Here is a 19,718-nt window from a genome sequence, read left to right on the forward strand (position 1 = left end):
CCGCCTCAAAAAAAAAAAAAAGAAAGAAAGAAAAGAAATTTCATCTAGAATAAAAACCAAAGTGCTAACTGTGGCCCACAAAGCCCTATCTGCTATGACCGCATTAATCACTCTGACCCTTTTATCACCCCTTTCCCCGTTGATCACTCGCATCAGGGACTTTCCAATTAAGGTCCCCTCTGCCTGGAACACTCTCCAACCCAAGTACTGCATGGCTTCCTCTGTTTCCTCCCTCAGACTTTGCTCAATATCACCTTTCCAGCAAGGCCTCTCCCAACTCCCTGATTTTAAATCTCCTATCTCCTCAACATCTCACTGCCTGGCTTTCTTTTTCTCCGTAACATTTATCACCATTCTACTTGTTTGCTGGTTTCTTCTCTGTCTCTTCCTACAGAATAGAAATTGTGTTTACTGCTTGTCTCCAGCTTAGACTAAAGTGTGTGACACACATTAGGCGCTCTACAGACACTAGGTGAATGAACAAACATGCAAACTCAGTCCCTCGCATTTGGTCTCTCCATCTTTCTCTTAGCTTCCCTCAAACCTTTCCCTGGTTTTACTCTTTCTTATCTCAACTGCTATCTCTCTCAGAATGAAGTTTTGTTTCTGTTTCAGTCTCTTAATCTCCCCTTTGGACTCTCCCTTTGCCTTCTCTCTTAGGTTCTTAATTTTTTCTTTTCCTTTTTTTTTTTTTTTTTTTTTTTTTTTTTGAGATGGAGTCTCACTCTGTCACCCAGGCTGGAGTGCAGCGGCATGATCTCAACTCACTGCAACCTCCACTTCCCAGATTCAAGCGATTCTCCTGCCTCAGCCTCCCAAGTAGCTGGGATTATAGGCACGCTCCACCACGCCCAGCTAATTTTTGTATTTTTAGTAGAGACGGGGTTTCACCATTTTGCCCAGGCTGGTCTCGAACTTCTGACCTCAGGTGATCCACCCGCCTCAGCCTCCCACAGTGCTGGGATTCCAGGCGTGAGCCACTGCACCCAGCTGCTCGTTCCTTCTTGCATGTTGCATGGTGACAGCACAAACTTCTGCTGGTCTGCTTAGGAAGGTAGCTACTTCAGGCTGCCTGACACCTTGTTTAACCTAGGCCCTCATTCAGGCTGTAACCATTTGGTTCTTTTAGGAGGAGAAAAGTTCTATTATTCTTCCGGATAAGAGCAATTACCTGTGTAAATGACTGCAGATTCTCGGGGTATGTGAAAAGTCTCAGGAAGCTGGACCTTTTTTTTTTTTTTTTTTTTTTTTTTTTTGAGATGGAGTCTCGCTTTGTGGCCCAGGCTGGAGTGCAGTGGCAAGATCTCGGCTCACTGCAAGCTTCACCTCCCGGATTCACACCATTCTCCCACCTCTGCCTCCCAAGTAGCTGGGACTACAGGCGCCCGCCACCACACCCAGCTAATTTTTTGTATTTTTAATAGAGACAGGGTTTCACCATGTTGGCCAGGATGGTCTCAATCTCCTGACTTCGTGATCCGCCTGCCTCGGCTTCCCAAAGTGCTGGGATTACAGGCGTGAGCCACCGTGCCCAGCCAAAGCTGGCGCTCTTTACCGGCACACTGAGAAATCCAGGGGAGTTTTGTGTCCCCACCTTCTTTGTCCTTAAGTCTCTGAGGTCTCACGGTGTCGCCCAGGCTGGAGTGCAATGGCGCAATCATGGCTCACTACAGCCTCGATCTCCCAGGCTCAAGTGATCCTCCCACCTCAGCCTCCCAAGTAACAGGGACCACAGGCGTTCGCTGCCATGCCTGGCTAAAAGCCCCTGATTTCTTCCATTCTTGATGGCTCAGACTCAGCCTTGTATTAGCAACACAAGAGGGTTTGAAAGAGGGTATATCTGGAGCTGGTCTCTGAAACCACAAGCTGCTCAGGCTCAAAAACTGAACTTCCAGAACTTAAATCTCATCCAGAGTTTCCATCATGGCCAAGTTGGGGCTGAAGGTCCTGCTGTCAGGTGTCCAAGACAGGTGGGTGATAGTCAACTCAATCCCTCCCTGCAGATGGGCAAGGACTGGCCTCTGATCCATGGAAAGAACATTGATTGTCCTAAGCAGACTGAGAACAAGAAGAGGCAAGAAGCCACGTGCAACAAAGGAGGGAGTGGTGAACCAGTGTGGCTGGCCCTACGAGGTCACTCAGACCTAAAGAGCTCACTAGGGACAGATTTCAGCTTGTGCTAAGGGAAAGCTTCCCAACAGTTCAAGCAATGAGTGCCTTGGAAGGTGAGAGCTCCTGGTTATTGGATACATGCAGAGAGAGGCCAGAAAGCCCCAGTCAGGGCTGCTACAGAAGCAAGTCCTGAATGCTGACTTCACGAGCTCATGCTGGGCACTCCCAGGGAAAATCACCTGTCTCTCTGGGCCTCAGCACCTTCAGTTACAATATAAGGATAAATAACACCATTCTGGCCGGGTGTGGTGGCTCACACCTGTAATCCCAGCACTTTGGGAGGCCAAGGTGGGAGGATCACTTGAGTCCAGAAATTCGAGACCAACCTGGGCAACACAGCGAGACCCCCGTCTCTACCAAAAACAAACAAACAAACAGTATGGTGGCTCATGCCTGTAGTCCCATAATCCCAGCTACTCCAAAGGCTGAGCCAGGAGAATTGCTTGAATCCTGTCTCAAAAAGAAAAGAAAAGGAAAAAAACCAACCCGTAGAGTTGTCATGAGGATTAAACTAAAAAATATGCCACATAGGCTGGGTCCAGTGGCTCACACCTGTAATCCCAGCTCTTTGGGAGGCCAAGGTAGGTGGATCACTTGAGGTCAGGAGTTCAAGACCAGCCTGACCAACATGGTCTACTTCTTTCTTTAGTAGAGACAGAAACCCTGTCTCTACTAAAATTACAAAATTAGCTGGACATGGTGGCTGGTGCCTGTAATCCCAGCTACTTGGGAGGCTGAGGCAGGAGAATTGCTTGAACTCAGGAGGCGGAGGTTGCAGTGAGCTGAGATCGAGCCATTGCACTCCAGCCTGGGCAACAAGAACGAAATGCGGTCTCAAAACAACAACAACAAAAACCAGAAGAAAGAAAGAAAAACAAAAAATGTATATGCTACATAAACAGGGACAGTGTGCTGGCACACAAGGGTGCAGTGACTGCCACTACCAGGTTCCAATCCTGACTAGAATTTCCTTGTTGTGTGACCTTGGGCAAGTCGCTTAACCTGATTTTCTCACCTATAAAATAAGAATCGTGTAAGGATTAGTATCAAGACTATGGATTTCTGTAAAGATGCAACAAGTAAATTGTTTTGTTTCTTGTTTGTTTGTTTTTTGAGATGGAGTCACTCTGTCACCTCAACTCACTGCAATCTCTGCCTCCCAAGTTCAAGCGATTATTCCACCTCAGCCTCCCAAAGTGCTAGGATTACAGGCACACAACACCACACCCAGCTAATTTTTGTGTTTTAGTAGAGATGGGGTGTCGCCATATTGCCCAGGCTGGTCTCAAAATCCCAAGCTCAGGCAATCCACCCACCTTGGCCTCCCAAAGTGCTAGGATTGCAGGTGTGAGCCACCACACCCAGCTATTTTATTTTGTTTTGAAACAGAGTCTCACTCTTGTCTCACAGGCTGGAGTACAGTGCTTGAACCAACTCCTGGGTTCAAGCAATTCTCCTGCCTCAGCCTCCCAAGTAGTTGGCACCCGCCAACACACCCAGCTAATTTTTGTGTTTTTAGTAGATACAAGGTTTCACCCTATTGGCCAGGCTGGTCTCAAACTCCTGACCTCAGGTGATCCACCCACCTCAGCCTCCCAAAGTGCGTTGGGATTGCAGGCGTGAGCCACTGCACAATCTCTTCACAATTCTGAACTCATTGCAGCCTCATAACAATGCTTTCACTATCCTACAGGGAGGCCATGGGGCACAGGGGCTAAGTGACTTGCCCAATGTCCTGGCAGTCTGTGGTCCTTCTTGCCCCAGGAGAAGCAATCTGACTCCAGCAATCAAGGAATTACTTTGTTGTGGGGGTGGGGGTCACACCCAGGAAGCAGGCATCCTAATTCCATCAACTGCTCTGGCTCCTGTCCAGGGGGGCAAGGGTGAGCCTGGGCTGAGAACTGGAGGCTCTTTCCTGCGGGGGGTAGGGTCAGACCGGGCACGGTGGTTCACGCATGTAATCCCGGCACTTTCGGAGGCTGAGGCGGGAAGATTGCTTGAGCCCAGGAGTTCGAGACCAGCCTGGGCAACATGGTGAAATCCCATCTCTAAAAAAACATACAAAAATTAGCCAGGCATGGTGGCACATGCCTATGGTCCCAGCTGCTTGGGAGGCAGAAACGGGAGGATCGCTTGGGCTTGGGACGTTGAGGCTACAGTGAGCCGAGAGGGTGCCATTACACTCCAGGCTGGGCAACAGAGCCTGACCCTGTCTCAAAAACAAAAGCAACAAAAGAATTTGCAGTCAGCTCACAGAGCACATGCACCTGCCAAAAGATGCCACTTGTTCTCACCGAGCTCCGACCTGAAACTGTTGCAAGAGGGACGCTTCCAGTTATCCGAGAGAAACGGCTGCATTTCCCCAGTGCCTTGTCCCTTGCCTCCCTGTGACATCTCACCGAAGTGCTAACACTTGCCCTGAGGTGATGTCAGGTGATGGTCACAGCCAGGAGCTTCCCTGTCTCCATCTGAATGTGTGTGTCAGTAGGACGTAACAGGGGTCAGATCCCAGGGCCAAGCTGGGCCCCAGAGGAAGGACCCTGGGTGGTGATGCTCAGAAACAGGGGGAGCTTCACCCCACGGGGACTCACATGTTCACCTCCCTCTCTACCAAGAAGCTGGGTGTGAGGAGGAGAGAGGCATCACTCACACACGCACGCACACACACACACACACACACTCCTATAGGTGCATTTTCCTGCAGCCCCAAAGGTTCCATTGAAAGGCATCATGGCCGGGCGCGGTGGCTCAAGCCTGTAATCCCAGCACTTTGGGAGGCCGAGACGGGTGGATCACGAGGTCAGGAGATCGAGACCATCCTGGCTAACACGGTGAAACCCCGTCTCTACCAAAAAATACAAAAAACTAGCCGGGCGAGGTGGCGGGCGCCTGTAGTCCCAGCTACTTGGGAGGCTGAGGCAGGAGAATGGCGGGAACCCGGGAGGCGGAGCTTGCAGTGAGCAGAGATCCGGCCACAGCACTCCAGCCTGGGCGACAGAGCGAGACTCCGTCTCAAAAAAAAAAAAAAAAAAAAAAAAAGAAAGGCATCACATTAGTTTTACCTAAAGCAAAGGCCACCCCATCCAAACAAGGGCTCCAGAGATGCAGGCAGGAGGCCACATGGCAAAGGGGCCCCCTGCTCTGCGTTGTAGGGATTGAATCAGGCAATCATTTTTCAATGTATCAAACACCCAAAGCTCTTCCAATTCTACCAAAGTGAAAAGAGCAGGTTTCGATGATTCTAGACTCTAGGATTCTTGTGTCATTCTACAACGGCTTATCAAGGTTGGGTCTGTGCCAAGCTCTGTGCTGTAATGTGACCTTGGACAAGCCCTTCCACCTCTCTGAACCTATCTTCTCATTTACAAAGTGGGGCCACAATTCCCCATCTCAGAGGGATTGCTATAAGGCTTAGAAATAATGCACGTGGGCTGGGCATGGTGGCTCACGCCGGTAATTCCAGTACCTGGGGGGGGCCAAGGCAGGCAAGATTACTTGAGCCAAGGGGTTGGAGACCAGTCTGGGCAACATGCCAAAACCCCGTCTCTACTAAAAATATAAAAGGTAGCTGGGCATGATGGCTCACGCCTGTCATCCCAGTTACTCAGGAGGCTGAAGCACAAGAATCGCTTGAACCCATGAGGCAGAGGTTACAGTAAGGGGACATTGCACTACTGCACTCCAGCCTGGGTGACAGAGCAAGATTCTGTCTAAATATATATATATTACAAAAATTGGCTGGGCATCATGGCATGCACCTGTAGTATCAGCTATTTGGGAGGCTGAGATGGGAGGATCATTTAAGCCCAGGAGGTCAAGGCTGTAGTGAGCTATGATCATGCCATTGCATTCCAGCCTGGGCAACAGACTGAGACCCTGTCTCAAAAAAAAAAAAAAAAAAAGAAAAAGAAAAAAAGAAAAGGAAGGAAGGAGGAAGGAAGTAAGGGAGAGGGGGAGGGAGTGAGAGAAGGAAGGAAGGAAAGAAAGAGAGAAGGAAGGAAGGAAGGAAGGAAGGAAGGAAGGAAGGAAGGAAGGAAGGAAGGAAGGAAGGAAGGAAGAGAGGGAGGGAGGGAGGGAGGGAGGGAAGGAGGGAGGAAGGGCGGGAGGAAAAGATGGAAAGGAAAGAAAGAAAAAGAAAGAGAAAGAAAGAAAGAGAGAGAGAGAGGAAGAAAGAAAGAGAGAGAAAGAAAGAGAGAGAAAGGAAGGAAGGAAGGAAGGAAGGAAGGAAGGAAGGAAGGAAGGAAGGGAGGAAGGAAGGAAGGAAGGGAGGGAGGGAGGGAGGGGAGGGAGGGAGGGAGGGAGGGAGGAGGAAGGAAGGAAGGAAGGAAGGAAGGAAGGAAGGAAGGAGTGAAAGAGGCTGGGCGCGGTGGCTCATGCCTGTAATCCCACCACTTTGGGAGGCAGAAGCAGGAGGATCACAAGGTCAAGAGATCAAGACCATCCTGGCCAGCATGGCGAAACCTCGTCTCTAATAAAAATACAAAAATTAGCTAGGCATGGTAGCGCACGCCTGTAGTCCCAGCTACTCGGGAGGCTGAGGCAGGAGAATTGCTTGAACCTGGGAGGTGGAGGTTACAGTGAGCCGAGATCACGCTACTGCACTCCAGCCTGGCAACAGAGCGAGACTCTGTCTCAAAAAAAAAAGAGAGAGGGAGAGAGAAAGGGAAAAAAAAAAGAAGGAAAGAAGGAAGGGAGGGAAGGAAGGAGGCATGTGAAAGACTGCAGACTAAAGGCTTATTTCTATTATTTATTAGAAGAGGTGACTCCTAGGTTGGGTGTGTTGGCTCACACCTGTAATCCCAGTGCTTTGGGAGGCCTAGGCAGGAGGATCGCTGAGCCCAGGTGTTGGAGATCAGCCTGGGCAACATAGAAAGACCTCATCTCTACAAAAAAATTTAAAAATTAGCTGAGCGTGGTGGCATGCGCCTGTAGTTCCAGCTACACAGGAAGCTGAGGTGGGAGGATCGCTTGAACCCAGGAGTTCGAGGCTACAGTGAGCTATGATTGCACACTGCACTCCAGCCTGGGCAACAGAGTGAGATCTCATCTCTGAAAAAGAAAAGCAGAAAAGAAAAAAGTGATGCCTGATGAATGTCAGAAGACAGGTGGGAACTCACCAAGTAGACCAGAAGGAAAAAGAGGCCAAGCAGAGAGCAGCCCCCACAGGGGGAGAGGTTCACAGATCACAGGGTGGAAGGGGCAGCTGAAGAGGTTAGCGAGGACCTTGAAGGCCAAGCCAAGGTCTTGGGACTTGACTCTGAGGGCACTGGGGAGTCATGGGGGGGTTTCTGAGCCAGGCAGGAGCAGGAGCATATGTGTGGGTTAGGAAGATGTATCCTTCTGGCCACAGTGCACAAAAGAAGATGGAGATTCTGGAAGAATAAAGGCCAGTGAGAAGGCATGATAAACATCCATGAGCCAAGGGACACTGGCTGTTGGACCACAAGTGCCACCCATGGTGAGGATGTTGGCACACAGCTTACCCCAGCCTACACGGTACAAGGATGGGGAGCAAGGTCGAACATGGTGGCTCACACCTGTAATCCTAGCATGTTGGGAAGCCAAGGCAGGGGGATTGCTGAGCCCAGGAGTTCGAGACCAGCCTGAACAACATAGGGAGACCCATTCTCTATAAAAATTTAAAAAACTAGCTAGACATGGTGGCACACCTGTAGTCCCAGGTACTCGGGAGGCCGAGATGAGAGAATTGCTTGAGCCCAGGAGTTCGAGGTTGCAGTGAGCCACAATCCCTCCAGTGTACTCCAGCCTGGGCAACAGAGTGAGGCCCTGTCTTCAAAAGAAAAAACAACAACAACAAAAAGGCTTTCAGCAGGGTAGCAGAGCACTGCTCCCCATCCTGGTTTTTTGTTTTTGTTTTTTTGTTGTTGTTTGTTTTGAGATGGAGTTTCGCTCTTGTTGCCTGGGCTGGAGTGCAATGGTGTGATCTTGGCTCACTGCAACCTCCACCTCCTGGGTTCAGGCGATTCTCTTGCCTCAGCCTCCCCAGTAGCTGGGATTACAGGCACCTGCCACCACGCCCGGCTAATTTTTGTATTTTTAGTAGAGATGGGGTTTCACCCTGTTGGCCAGGCTGGTCTCGAACTCCTGACCTCCACCCACCTCGCCCTCCCAAAATGCTGGGATTACAGCTATAAGTCACTGTGCCCGGCCCATCCTGGTTTTTTGTTTGTCTTGTTTCTTTTTGAGACAAGGTCTCTGTTGCCGAGTGGCACAATCATAGCTCACTGCACCCTCAACCTCCTGGGCTCAAGTGACTCTCCAGCCTCAGCCTCCCAAACCACTGAGATTACAGGCATGATGAGTCACTGCACCCAGCCATGCTGGAAGCTTTTGAATACAACATGCTGCAAGTATCACAGCCTCATTCATTCCTTCACTCAGCAAATCTTTACTCAGTACCTACTGTGTTCTAGATACATTTTTTTTTTTTTTTAGATGGGATCTAGCTCTGTCACCCAGGCTGGAGTGCAGTGGTGCAATCTCGGCTCACTGTAGCCTCTGCCTCCCTGGTTCAAGAGATTCTCATGCCCCAGCCTCCCTATTAGCTGGGATTACAGGCGCCCTCCACCACACCCAGCTATTTCCAGGTACATTCTTGACACTAGGGATTCAGCAAAGAACAAGACAGTTAAGGTCTCTGATGCTCACAGGGCTCACATTTTAGAGAGGGATTAATGTCCAATAAGTAAATAAATGTATAATATGTCAGGGTCGTATGACTATAAGGAACAGTGATTGTTACAACCCAGATGAGAAGGAAAAATAAAGGATTCCAAATACCCCACCCTGGGAAGTAGAGTCAGGATTCAAACGAAGAACTGTAGGGCTTCAAGTTCATGGTCTTTAGTCTTCTGGAGGCTGCCTCTCTTTGAAGAGCTTGTGCATAAGGCATAACTTGCAGTTACTGGTATCCTCCCTTGAGCCACAAGGTCCATTCATTCATTATTCATTCTGGAGCCATTTATTGAGCACCTACTATTTGTCAAGCCCTGTTCTGGATGCTGAGGACATAACAATGATCTGGACAGGCATGATTTACAGACTGGCAGGGAGAAGTGGTTTTAAACAAGTGCACAGGATTCGTTACACTTGCCATGAGAGCTACAGATACGTAGCACATGTTATGAACTAGCCTGGGAAAAGCTCTAAGCCTGGTCTCCCAGAAGAAGTGACATTTAACTTGAGGCCTAAAGTTTCTCAGGCAAAGAGGGAAGTGATTTCAAGGCTGAGGGAACAGCACGTGCAAAGGCTTGGAGAGGTAAAAGGAGGCTGGCACGCTTGAGAAACTGAGAGACCAGCATGGCCACAGCTCGGAGATGGAGGGAAAGCAGGGCGTGGCATAAGACAAGGCCAGGGAGGCTCACAGAGGTCAGACCAGCAGACCTCCCCAGCCATGTTAGGAACAAATTGAGGGCGAGCCACGGTGCCTGGTGCCCATAATCTCAGTATTTTGGGAGGTGAAGCAGGAGGATCGCTTGAGCCCAGGAGTTCAAAGCTGCAGGGAGCAATGGTCGCGCCACTGCATTCCAGCCTGGGCAACACAGTGAGACCCTGTCTCTAAAAGAAAAGAGAAAAAAAAAGGAAGAATTTTTGGCACAGCACAGGTTCCAATGCTATCCCAAGCCCCTGGGCCCAGAGTGGCTGACTCCCTACCCAGGATGCTCCCTCCAGTTGAGAATGTTCTCAACCAATAACTGTTGTCATCACTTCCCAAGAAATTCAGCTCTTGGGATCAAATTCTGGCTCCCCTAGGAAGCATCTGGCAGGGTTTCAGGAGCCATCGGGTCTGCCATGTTATGCTGGAATATTTATAAGCACCTGAGGGTTATCATCCCCATGTGGTAGAAAATGAAACTGAAGCTCAAGAGAGCTTTGCACTCCCTACCCTTTTTTACACCTCATTTTTCTCCAGCATGTGGAATTGAGGGAGCTTCATGCATCTAGCTGTCATGATTCCAAGATTCTATGACATGTGGGAGAGAATCCTAAGGTTCGGGGAGCCGCAGAGGTTTCGGGGGTTCTGGAAATACGAGATCCTAAGCCTAGGTGCTCCAATAAACCCAGTGAGAGCAAGCCCAGGTTTCTGGTCTGTACCCGCTGGTGCAAGCCCAGAGACAAGCAGGCGCCACCAATGAGCCCCTCTGCGGGTCTCCTCCCAGGTCCCACCTCACAGGCCAGCTGGAGGGCGCGATCCTGGCGTCCCCCGACGGCCTGGGGCCCCAATCCAGAGGCCTGGGTGGGCAGGGACCAAGGGCGTAGTCAGGGAGTGCCTTTTGCTGGAGGGCAACGGACCGGGGCGGGGAGTCGGGAGACCAGAGTGGGAGGAAGGCGGGGAGTCCAGGTTCCGCCCCGGAGCTGACTTCCTCCTGGTCGGCTGCAGCAGCCGGGTGAGCGGCGGCAGCGGCCGGGGATCCCGGAGCCATGGGGCGCGCGCGCGATGCCATCCTGGATGCGCTGGAGAACCTGACAGCCGAGGAGCTCAAGAAGTTCAAGCTGAAGCTGCTGTCGGTGCCGCTGCGCGAGGGCTACGGGCGCATCCCAAGGGGCGCGCTGCTGTCCATGGACGCCTTGGACCTCACCGACAAGCTGGTCAGCTTCTACCTGGAGGCCTACGGCGCCGAGCTCACCGCTAACGTGCTGCGCGACATGGGTCTGCATGAGACGGCCGGACAGCTGCAGGCGGCCACGCACCAGGGTAAGCCGCCCCCGTTCCCCTCCACCCGGTCTTCCCCTCCACCCACACCAGCACTTACCCCTCGGGCTCTTCCGCTTTCTGTTCCTTCTACCCCTAAACAAAGCTACTCTACCGGAAAGGAGGCTCCCCGAGCTCGGCCTCCCAAATGAGAGGACCCCGCCACACGGCGGGAAGGGAAGGGGACCACTTGGCTCATATCCTTTCAGGCTCTGGAGCTGCACCAGCTGGGATCCAGGCCCCTCCTCGGTCAGCAGCCAAGCCAGGTGAGGCCTCCACACCCAGCCCAGCCCCACTACACTCCCGCACAGCCTGCATCTGTGCTCCCGCAACCAGGGCAGGGCAGGGCAGGGCACAGCTTGGCAACCCTGCGCACCCCACCCACCAGCCCACACCCTGCCGGGGAAGGGAGACAATATTACCCACATCCCACTGCATGTGGGGTCCTCTTGGGCCGCCCCGTAAAGCCCCCGCTCCTAGGCTTGCAGAGGAATTCCTGAAGAACTCAAGTTCAGCAGGGACAGGCCCCACACCCTGGCTGCTGGCTCATGTTCTCCTCCCACCCCCAGGCCTGCACTTTGTAGACCAGCACCGGGCTGCGCTTATCGCGAGGGTCACAGACGTTGAGGGGCTGCTGGATGCCTTGTACGGGACGGTCCTGAAGGATCAGCAGTACCAGGAAGTGCAGGCCGAGTCCACCAACCCAAGCAAGATGCGGAAGCTCTTCAGCTTCATGCCAGCCTGGAACTGGACCTGCAAGGACTTGTTCCTCCAGGCCCTAAGGGAGACCCAGTCCTACCTGGTGGAGGACCTGGAGCGGAGCTGAGGCTCTTTCCCAGCAACACTCCAGTCAGCCCCTGGCAATCCCAACAAACTCATCCTGCATCTGATGTTTTTGTACACAATACATGAAAAGCCAGCTTGAACTTGTGTGTTTTCCTGCTTCTAGCCTGCTGGCATGTGCAGAGCTCAGCTATGCTTCAGAGGCCGCCCAGCCTCCAGCTCCATGTCCCTTATGCCTCCTGCACCCCAAATGCTTCCTCCATCCTTCCTGGTACGGCCATGGACTATCCCTCCTCATTCACCAGGTGGTGCTCCTTGAGTGCTCCCCTAAAGGGTCTAACCTTGCCATTATAGACAACAGCCTGTGGCCCAGTTCCAAAGGTTAAAAGAGGCATGTACGAAAGGGCACGAACTGTGGTGGGCAGCTCTGTCCGAGGCATTTAGAAACACACTAGTCTTCATAGCTCCCCTACATTCCACATTCTCCACAGGAGAAAAATGCAAAATTAGAGACATTTTCAGGGGCAGACACATTAGAGCATTATCTAAACATAGGACAGAAGAGCACAAGTCACCAAATTACTCGAGGGCTCCTTCTGGCCCTGGCTCTAACAGGCTTAAATGCCCCCTCTGCCCCACCCCATTCCATGGGGGTAAGGCTCATAGGTTACACTTTGCTCAAAAAACATGCCAACCACCAAAGCAAATTTTCAGGAAATGAGTTGTGGTAGCTGCCTCTTTTCTTGATGCAATTTTTTTGGAGGGTTATTATTTATTCATTCATTTGAAAGGAACATTTAAAAAAATTTTTTTTGAGATGGAATCTCACTGTGTCACCCAGATTGGAGTACAGTGGTGCGACCTCAGCTCACTGCAACCTCCACCTCTCAGGTTCAAGCTATTCTCATGCCTCAGCCAGTCAAGTAACTGGGATTACAGGTGCTTGCCACCACACCCGGTTAATTTTTGCATTTTTACTAGAAACGGGATTTTGCCATGTTGCCCAGGCTGGTCTCAAACGCCTGGCCTCCCTCAAGTGATCCATCCACCTCAGCCACCCAAAGTGCTGGGATTACATGTGCGAGCCACCGTGCCCGCCTTCTTGATGGAATTTTTGCCTACAAAGGGAAATATGAGTCTCTCACTCCAGGAAATTTGGTCTTTCCAGAGGCTGTTTGGGAAAGCAGGAATCTAGGGCTACTTCTGAGTATACTTTACAAGCAATCCTTTCTGGCCTTGAAGAGGGAGGATTTGCAAAGCAATGGGCAGATACCAAGGAGGCCCTGGATCCTATTCTTAGGAATCACCAGACAACCACTTTCCAACCTCACTGCCGCACCAGCCTTTTCTCTAATTACATCTTATCTGCAACACTTCCTACCTTGTCCTCCCTGCCTCTAGCTCCAAGAGCCTGAGAAATCCAAACTGATCATGGGAACAGACTCTCACTTTCTTTGAGATAGGATCTCATCTGTTGCTCTGGCTGGAGTGCAGTGGTGTGATCATGGTTCACTGCAGCCTCAAATCCCTGGGCTCGAGCAATCCTCCAGCCTCAGCCTCCTGAATAGCTGGGACTACAGGTGCACACCACCATGCCCAGCTGACTGTGATTTTTAACAGGACACCTAAACTCTCCTCCTAACCTGGCGCTTAACCCCATGCAACGTCTCCTCTCCTCACATACCCACGATCCCACCACTATCTGCTCACACCCAGTGCCCTAGCACATGCTGACCCCTTTATCTCTGGACACGTTGACATCTTCTACGTGCCCCAGACTGCCTATACGCATGCACTCCTCTGGATTTTAGAGGCTTTTCCCAGTGTCTCTGTGGCAATGCAAACCATGTGCTGGTCTACCTTCACAGAAGACTCCACCACTCCCCTGCTTAAATGGAAGCTTAAATGGAGACATCTTTTCAACCTCTGTACAAGTGCCTTGCATGTAGAAAGTAATCAATATATGGCAGTTACTGTGTATCTCTAGTATCTAACAGGATTTTTTTTTTTTTTTTTTTTTTTGAGACGGAGTCTCGCTCTGTCACCCAGGCTGGAGTGCAGTGGCCGGATCTCAGCTCACTGCAAGCTCCGCCTCCCGGGTTCACGCCATTCTCTGGCCTCAGCCTCCCGAGTAGCTGGGACTACAGGCGCCCGCCACCTCGCCCGGCTAGTTTTTTGTATTTCTTAATAGAGATGGGGTTTCACCGTGTTAGCCAGGATGGTCTCGATCTCCTGACCTCGTGATCCGCCCGTCTCGGCCTCCCAAAGTGCTGGGATTACAGGCTTGAGCCACCGCGCCCGGCCACAGGATATTTTTAAACATCACAGGAACCTAATCATTCTCATGGCATGGGGCCATATAGGTAACACATCCTTGCATGACAGACATCCTTAGAGTCACTACAAAAACCAGGGCAGGCCTGAGGGAAGGAAGTGGTTCCAGTAAGGTTTCCCTAAGATAAAACATTTCTTGGGGCTTCCTTTTTCCTTTGGGCTGCAGGAGAAAGAATCCTACCAGAAATCTCCTCAGATTTTAGGCATAGCATAGTGGTTAATGACAGTTCTATAGCTAAAGAATAGAGGTTCAAGTCCCAGCCCCACCTCTCACTAGCTGTGTCAGCATCCCCTCTGTAAAGTGGGAGTGACAGGACATAGCTCATCCTCTAACAGCAGCTGGCTCATGTTAAGTACACCTCAGAGTTAGCAATCACCTCCACTAGGACGGTTCTGCTCCTAGCCCCTCAGTGACTGAGAACGGTAGGTGGGCACCTGTGCTATCCCAAAAACAATCTAGAGTGCCTCTCTGGCAGCACCCCCAGACTCATTCTGTTGCTCCCAGTCCTAGTAGTGGCTCCATGGATGTGGAAAGCCCAGCCCCAGTCCAGATGGCCCCAGACAACTCCAGCATCTTGGAACACATCCCAGACAAGCTGAAGGGCAACCACTGCTAATGGCAACATTCCTGCCAAGCCCCAGAAGTGGATTTCAGAGACATTCAACAAAGTGAAGGAGCAACTCAAAATCATCTTCCCCTAACACCTGAAGGGCTCTCCCATGCTTCTCTGAGGCCCTGCAGGAACCAAATCCCATCCCTGTGCTGAGGACTCCCTCCATGATGGTCCAGATCTCTGCATACCAGCAAAAATCCCACAAAGAGGACAGCATCCTCTTTTTTGCTCAAACCTCCCATCTAAGCTTCACAAGACTTAAAAAAAAAATTAACAGAAGCCAGTGTTGGCTGGGCTTTTGCTAATTACAAAAACCCACATGCAGGACCCTGTCTTCCTTTTCCTTAGCTCCCAGCCAGCACAGTTTATATAGAAATATAATCCTAGCACTTAGGGAGGCCGAGCAGAGAGGATTGCTTGAGCTCAAGATTTCAAGACCAGCCTGAACAACCCAGGGAGACTTCATCTCCACAAAATAGTTTAAATTAGCTGGACATGGTGGTTCATGCCTGTAGTCCAAGCCACTCGTGTGGCTGAGGCGGGAGAATTACTTGAGCCCAGCAGTTGGAGGTTGCAGTGAGCTGTGATCATGCTACTGCACTCCAGCTTGGGCCACAGAGCAAGACCTGTCTCAAAAAAATAAAGCAGTGGGGTGGGAGAGGGAGAAAGATGAAAGTTTTGTACAAAGTCAAGTTCCCCTTCAGAAACAATTTGACTCTGCCAAACTCTAGAACGTTACTCTAAGAGAAGCGTTGAACCAACAGCAGCATTATCACCAGAAAGCCTGTCATAAATGCTTTCTTTGGGGGGAGGGCAGGGGGACAGTCTTGTTCTGTCACCCAGGCCTGCAGGCTGGAGTGCAGTGGTGGGAACACAGCTCATTGCAGCTTCAACCTCCCTGGCTGGGACCACAGGTACATGCCACACATTTTTTTTTTTTTTTTTTTTGAGACGGAGTCTCATTTCTATCGCCCAGGCTTGAGTGCAGTGGCATGATCTCGGCTCACTGCAACCTCCACCTCCCAGGCTCACGCGATTTTCGTGCCTAAGCCTCCCAAGTAGCTGGGATTACAGGTGCATGCCACCACACCTAGCTAAATTTTGTACTTCTAGTAGAGGTAGGGTTTCACCATGTTGGCTAAGCCGCCCACCTTGGCCTCCCAAAGTGCTGGGATTACAGGTGTGAGCCACTGCACCCAGTCAATGTTTTAAAATTTTGGTAGAGACAAAATGTCGTTGCTATCCAGGCTAGTCTCAACTCCTGGGCTCAAGTGACCCTCCCACTTCAGCCTCCCAAAGTGCTGGGATTACAGGAATAAGCCACCGCACCTGGCCTGAAATGCACATCTAGGGCCCCACCTGGACCTACTGAGCTAGAATCCATATGCTGACCAATGATAAAGTTCAATTTATAAATTAAGCACACGAGATTATTATACTGTACTGAAACTGTATACGGCAAAACCATAGATAAGGGAGGATTCCTGTGTGTGTGTGTGTGTATATATTTTTATCTTTTTAATCTGTATGTGTGTGTACATATATATTCCCCTCCCCCCCCCCCCAAGTTATAGAGGATATGGTTCTAGCCATCTCAGACTGACAGGTTTGCGCACCCCTGCTCACAAGGATGGGGATTTGCCTTGTTTCCTCCTCAAGGGCACAATGAACAGGATGGGTCAACTTTCCCTCAAAGTCTGGAAAATCAAAACCAAAAAACAAGCACAACAAGCCTAGGTTCCCCCCCCGCCCCACCTATTTTTTTTCTTTTTTTTTAGATAGAGTCTTGCACTGTCACCCAGGCCAGAGAATAATGGCACAATCTTGGCTCACTGCAACCTCCACCTCCTGGTTTCAACCGATTCTCCTGCCTCAGCCTCTCAAGTAGCTGGGATTACAGATGCCTGCCACCACGCCTGGCTAATTTTTTGTATTTTTAGTAGAGACAGGGTTCACCATGTTGGCCAGGCTGGTCTCGAACTCCTGACCTCGCGATCTGCCTACTGCAGCCTCTCAAAGTGTTGGGATTACAGGCATGAGCCATCGTGCCTGGCCGCCAGGTCCATTCTTAAGAACACTGCACTCAACAGTGACAAGGAATCTGTGTGATTGTGCAACACTGCCACCCCTCGGCATGATGAGCACAGGCAGGATGTCACCTGGGAAACGGTTCCTGCCCACTTCATCCGGCCCTCTACTGCCCTTGCTTGGACCCTGCTCGCTGAAACGCTTCGTGGTTGGCTCCAGGGTCCAGCACCAGCACTCTCACAGGGACAGCACATCCACCATCTTCAACCCAAGCACCCAAGCTTTCCTCTGCCTCTTGCCCCTACACCGGTGGCCCTCAATTGTTTTCCAGTTAAGAGTCTCTACTGCCCCAATATTTAGAGCTAAAGCCACAATCCAAGGAGCTGACAGCATTAACCACCAACAGAAAGCAGTATTTCTTCCAGCTCCAAACTCCTGCTCATAAACTACATTCTCCAAGTCTGTTATTGCCTCAAGGATACTGGGAATTTTAGACTCAATGGTCTCCAAAAGCTCTTAGAACACCTTGAGATTGAGGATCTAATACTTCTTTTTGTTTTTTGAGACAGAGTCTCACTCCATCGCCCAGGCTAGAGTGCAGTGGCGCGATCTCCACTCACTGCAACCTCCACCTCCTGGGTTCAACAAGCGATTGTCCTGCCTCAACCTCCCGAGTAGCTGGGACTGCAGGCGCCTGCCACTACGCCAGGCTAATTTTTGTATTTTTAGTAGAGTCGGAGTTTCACTATGTTGGCCAGGCTGATCTCGAACTCCTGGCCTCAGGTGAGGATCCACTATTTCTACAACAAAAAATCCTGGTCAGATGTGCTGGCACAACCCACTTGACAATACTTTTTCAGCTTATATATGCCAGCGCCATTGAAGACATTTGCATTAAGAAAGTGAACACCGCAACTGTAGACCTATTCTTCGAAGTCAAATTATTCCAAAATAGCCAGGTGCAGTACCACACCTGTAGTCCCAGTCATTCAGGAGCCTAAGGTGGAAGGATATCGCTAGGGCCTACTGAGACTAGCCAGGCCAAAAGTGAGACCCCGTGTCTTTAAAATTTCAAAATATAGTTAGAGATGAAAAAAGAAAGGGTTGGTCAGAACTGAGGATCCAAAGGTAAAAATGGAGTCAGAGTACTAGGGAGGAATGACTGCAGATAGGACCTCACATTCCATACTAAGTTTAGCCTCTCTTGCAGGCTACGATAGAAAGTGAGACCTGGTTACAGACTCCATGGTGGACGGTTAAAAAGGACAAGAAATGTCACCTCACACCTGTTAGAATGGCTGTATCAAAAAGATGAAAGATAACTAGCAAAGACGTGGAGGAAGGGAACCCCTGTACGCTGTTGGTGGAAATGTGGACTAATACAGCCATTATGGAAAATAGTAGAAAGTCTCCTCAAATAGCTAATAGAAGTATCCTATGACCTAGCAATACCACTTCTGGGTGTACATTGAAGGGAACTGAAATCTACGTCGGCTGGGCACGGTGGCTCACGCCTCTAATCCCAACACTTTGGAAGATGGAGGCAGGCGGAGCACCTGAGGTCAGGAGTTTGAGACCAGCCTGGCCAACATGGAGAAACCCCATCTCTACTAAAAACACAAAAGTTAGCTGGGCGTGGTGGTGCACACCTGTAATCCCAGCCACTTGGGAGGCTGAGGCAGGAGAATCGCTTGAACCTGGGAGGCAGAGGTTGCAGTGAGCTAAGACTGTACCACTGCACTCCAGCCTCGGTGACAGACCAAGACTGATCTCTCTGATCAAAAAAAAAAATCCGTACGTCAGAGACATCTGCACTCCCACCCAATGCAGTGTTATTCACACTAGCCAAGATATGCAAGCAACCCAAGTGCCCAATTAACGGATGGATTTTTAAATGTGGTATGTTGACACAACAGAACACTATTCAGCTTTTTAAAAGGAAACTGTTATTTTTAACAACATGGGTGAATCAATGAATCTAGAAGACATTATGCTAAATGAAGTAAGCCACAGAAAGACTACTTGAATTCATATACATGGAATCTAGAAAGTCAAACTCGGAAGCTGAAAGTAGAATGGGGGTTACCAGAGGCTTGGAGGTATGGGTAAGCAGGGAGACAAAGGGTACAACACTTCAGGTACAAGAAATGAGTTCTGGTAAGCCACTGCACAGCATGGTGACTATAGTTCATAAATATGCCAGACACAGTGGCATGCAGCCATAGTCCCAGCTAAGAGGCTGAGAGCAATAAGATCACTTAAGCCCAGGAGTTCGAGTCCAGCCTGAGCAACATAAGGAGACCCGTCTCCACCCATTTATGCCATGCTGAGTGTTCCATTACAGGTGTGACCCACCACGCTTACCCAGAATACACCATTCCTGAATGATTGAAGTCTGTCTTCAATCATTTTTTGTTTTTATTTTTGGTCTGGTAATTCACACACACAAAATTTGCAACCTCCAGCATAAAAGGGCTGAAGTAACATAAATTTCAAAACTTGCTAAGAGTGGTTTTATATGTTCTCATTCATGCTAATGATATAAAGTTACAGATACGTTACTTAGCCCGATTTGATTCCACAATATGTACGTGTACAGAAATAGGACATTGTACCCCATAAATATATGCAAGTCAACTGAAAATAAAATTTTCATAGCCAGACGCAGTGTCTCATATCTCTAATCCCAACACTCTGGGAGGCCAAAGTAGGAGAATCACTTGAGCCCAGAGCAGTTTTGAGACAACCCTGAGCAACATGGCAAGATCCCATCTCTACAGAAAATACAAAAAAAGTTAGCCAGTCATGGTGGCAGGTGCCTGTAGTCCCGTCCCAGCTACTCTGGAGGCTGAGGTGGGCGGATTGCTTGCGGGTGGAAGGCAGAGGTTGCAGTTGGTCAAGATCACACCACTGCAATTCAGTCTAGGCGACAGAGTGACACACTGTCTCAAAAAAAAAAAATTTTTTTTTTTTCTTTAAAAAGGATGAGACTGGAAGTAGGAAGACTGGAAGTTGGAAGACATGCCTAAAGGTGATCAATGAGTCAAGTCTCACACGAGCTTAAGTCCTGGTCA

General features: G+C 50.0%; 2 protein-coding genes across 2 annotated transcripts in view; both read left to right on the forward strand.

The window, feature by feature from the left end:
* VKORC1 (vitamin K epoxide reductase complex subunit 1) overlaps positions 1-19,718 on the forward strand; it is a 502,856-nt gene that overhangs the window by 371,938 nt on the left and 111,200 nt on the right. The window lies entirely within an intron of this gene.
* LOC126944252 (apoptosis-associated speck-like protein containing a CARD) lies at positions 9,912-11,811 on the forward strand. Its single transcript, XM_050773574.1, has 3 exons — positions 9,912-10,888; positions 11,095-11,151; positions 11,455-11,811. Exons 1-3 carry the CDS (start codon positions 10,615-10,617, stop codon positions 11,709-11,711), a joined length of 588 nt encoding a protein of 195 aa, XP_050629531.1. The 5' UTR covers positions 9,912-10,614; the 3' UTR covers positions 11,712-11,811.

This window comes from Macaca thibetana, chromosome 20 (assembly GCF_024542745.1).
Source record: "Macaca thibetana thibetana isolate TM-01 chromosome 20, ASM2454274v1, whole genome shotgun sequence".
NCBI lineage: Eukaryota > Metazoa > Chordata > Mammalia > Primates > Cercopithecidae > Macaca > Macaca thibetana.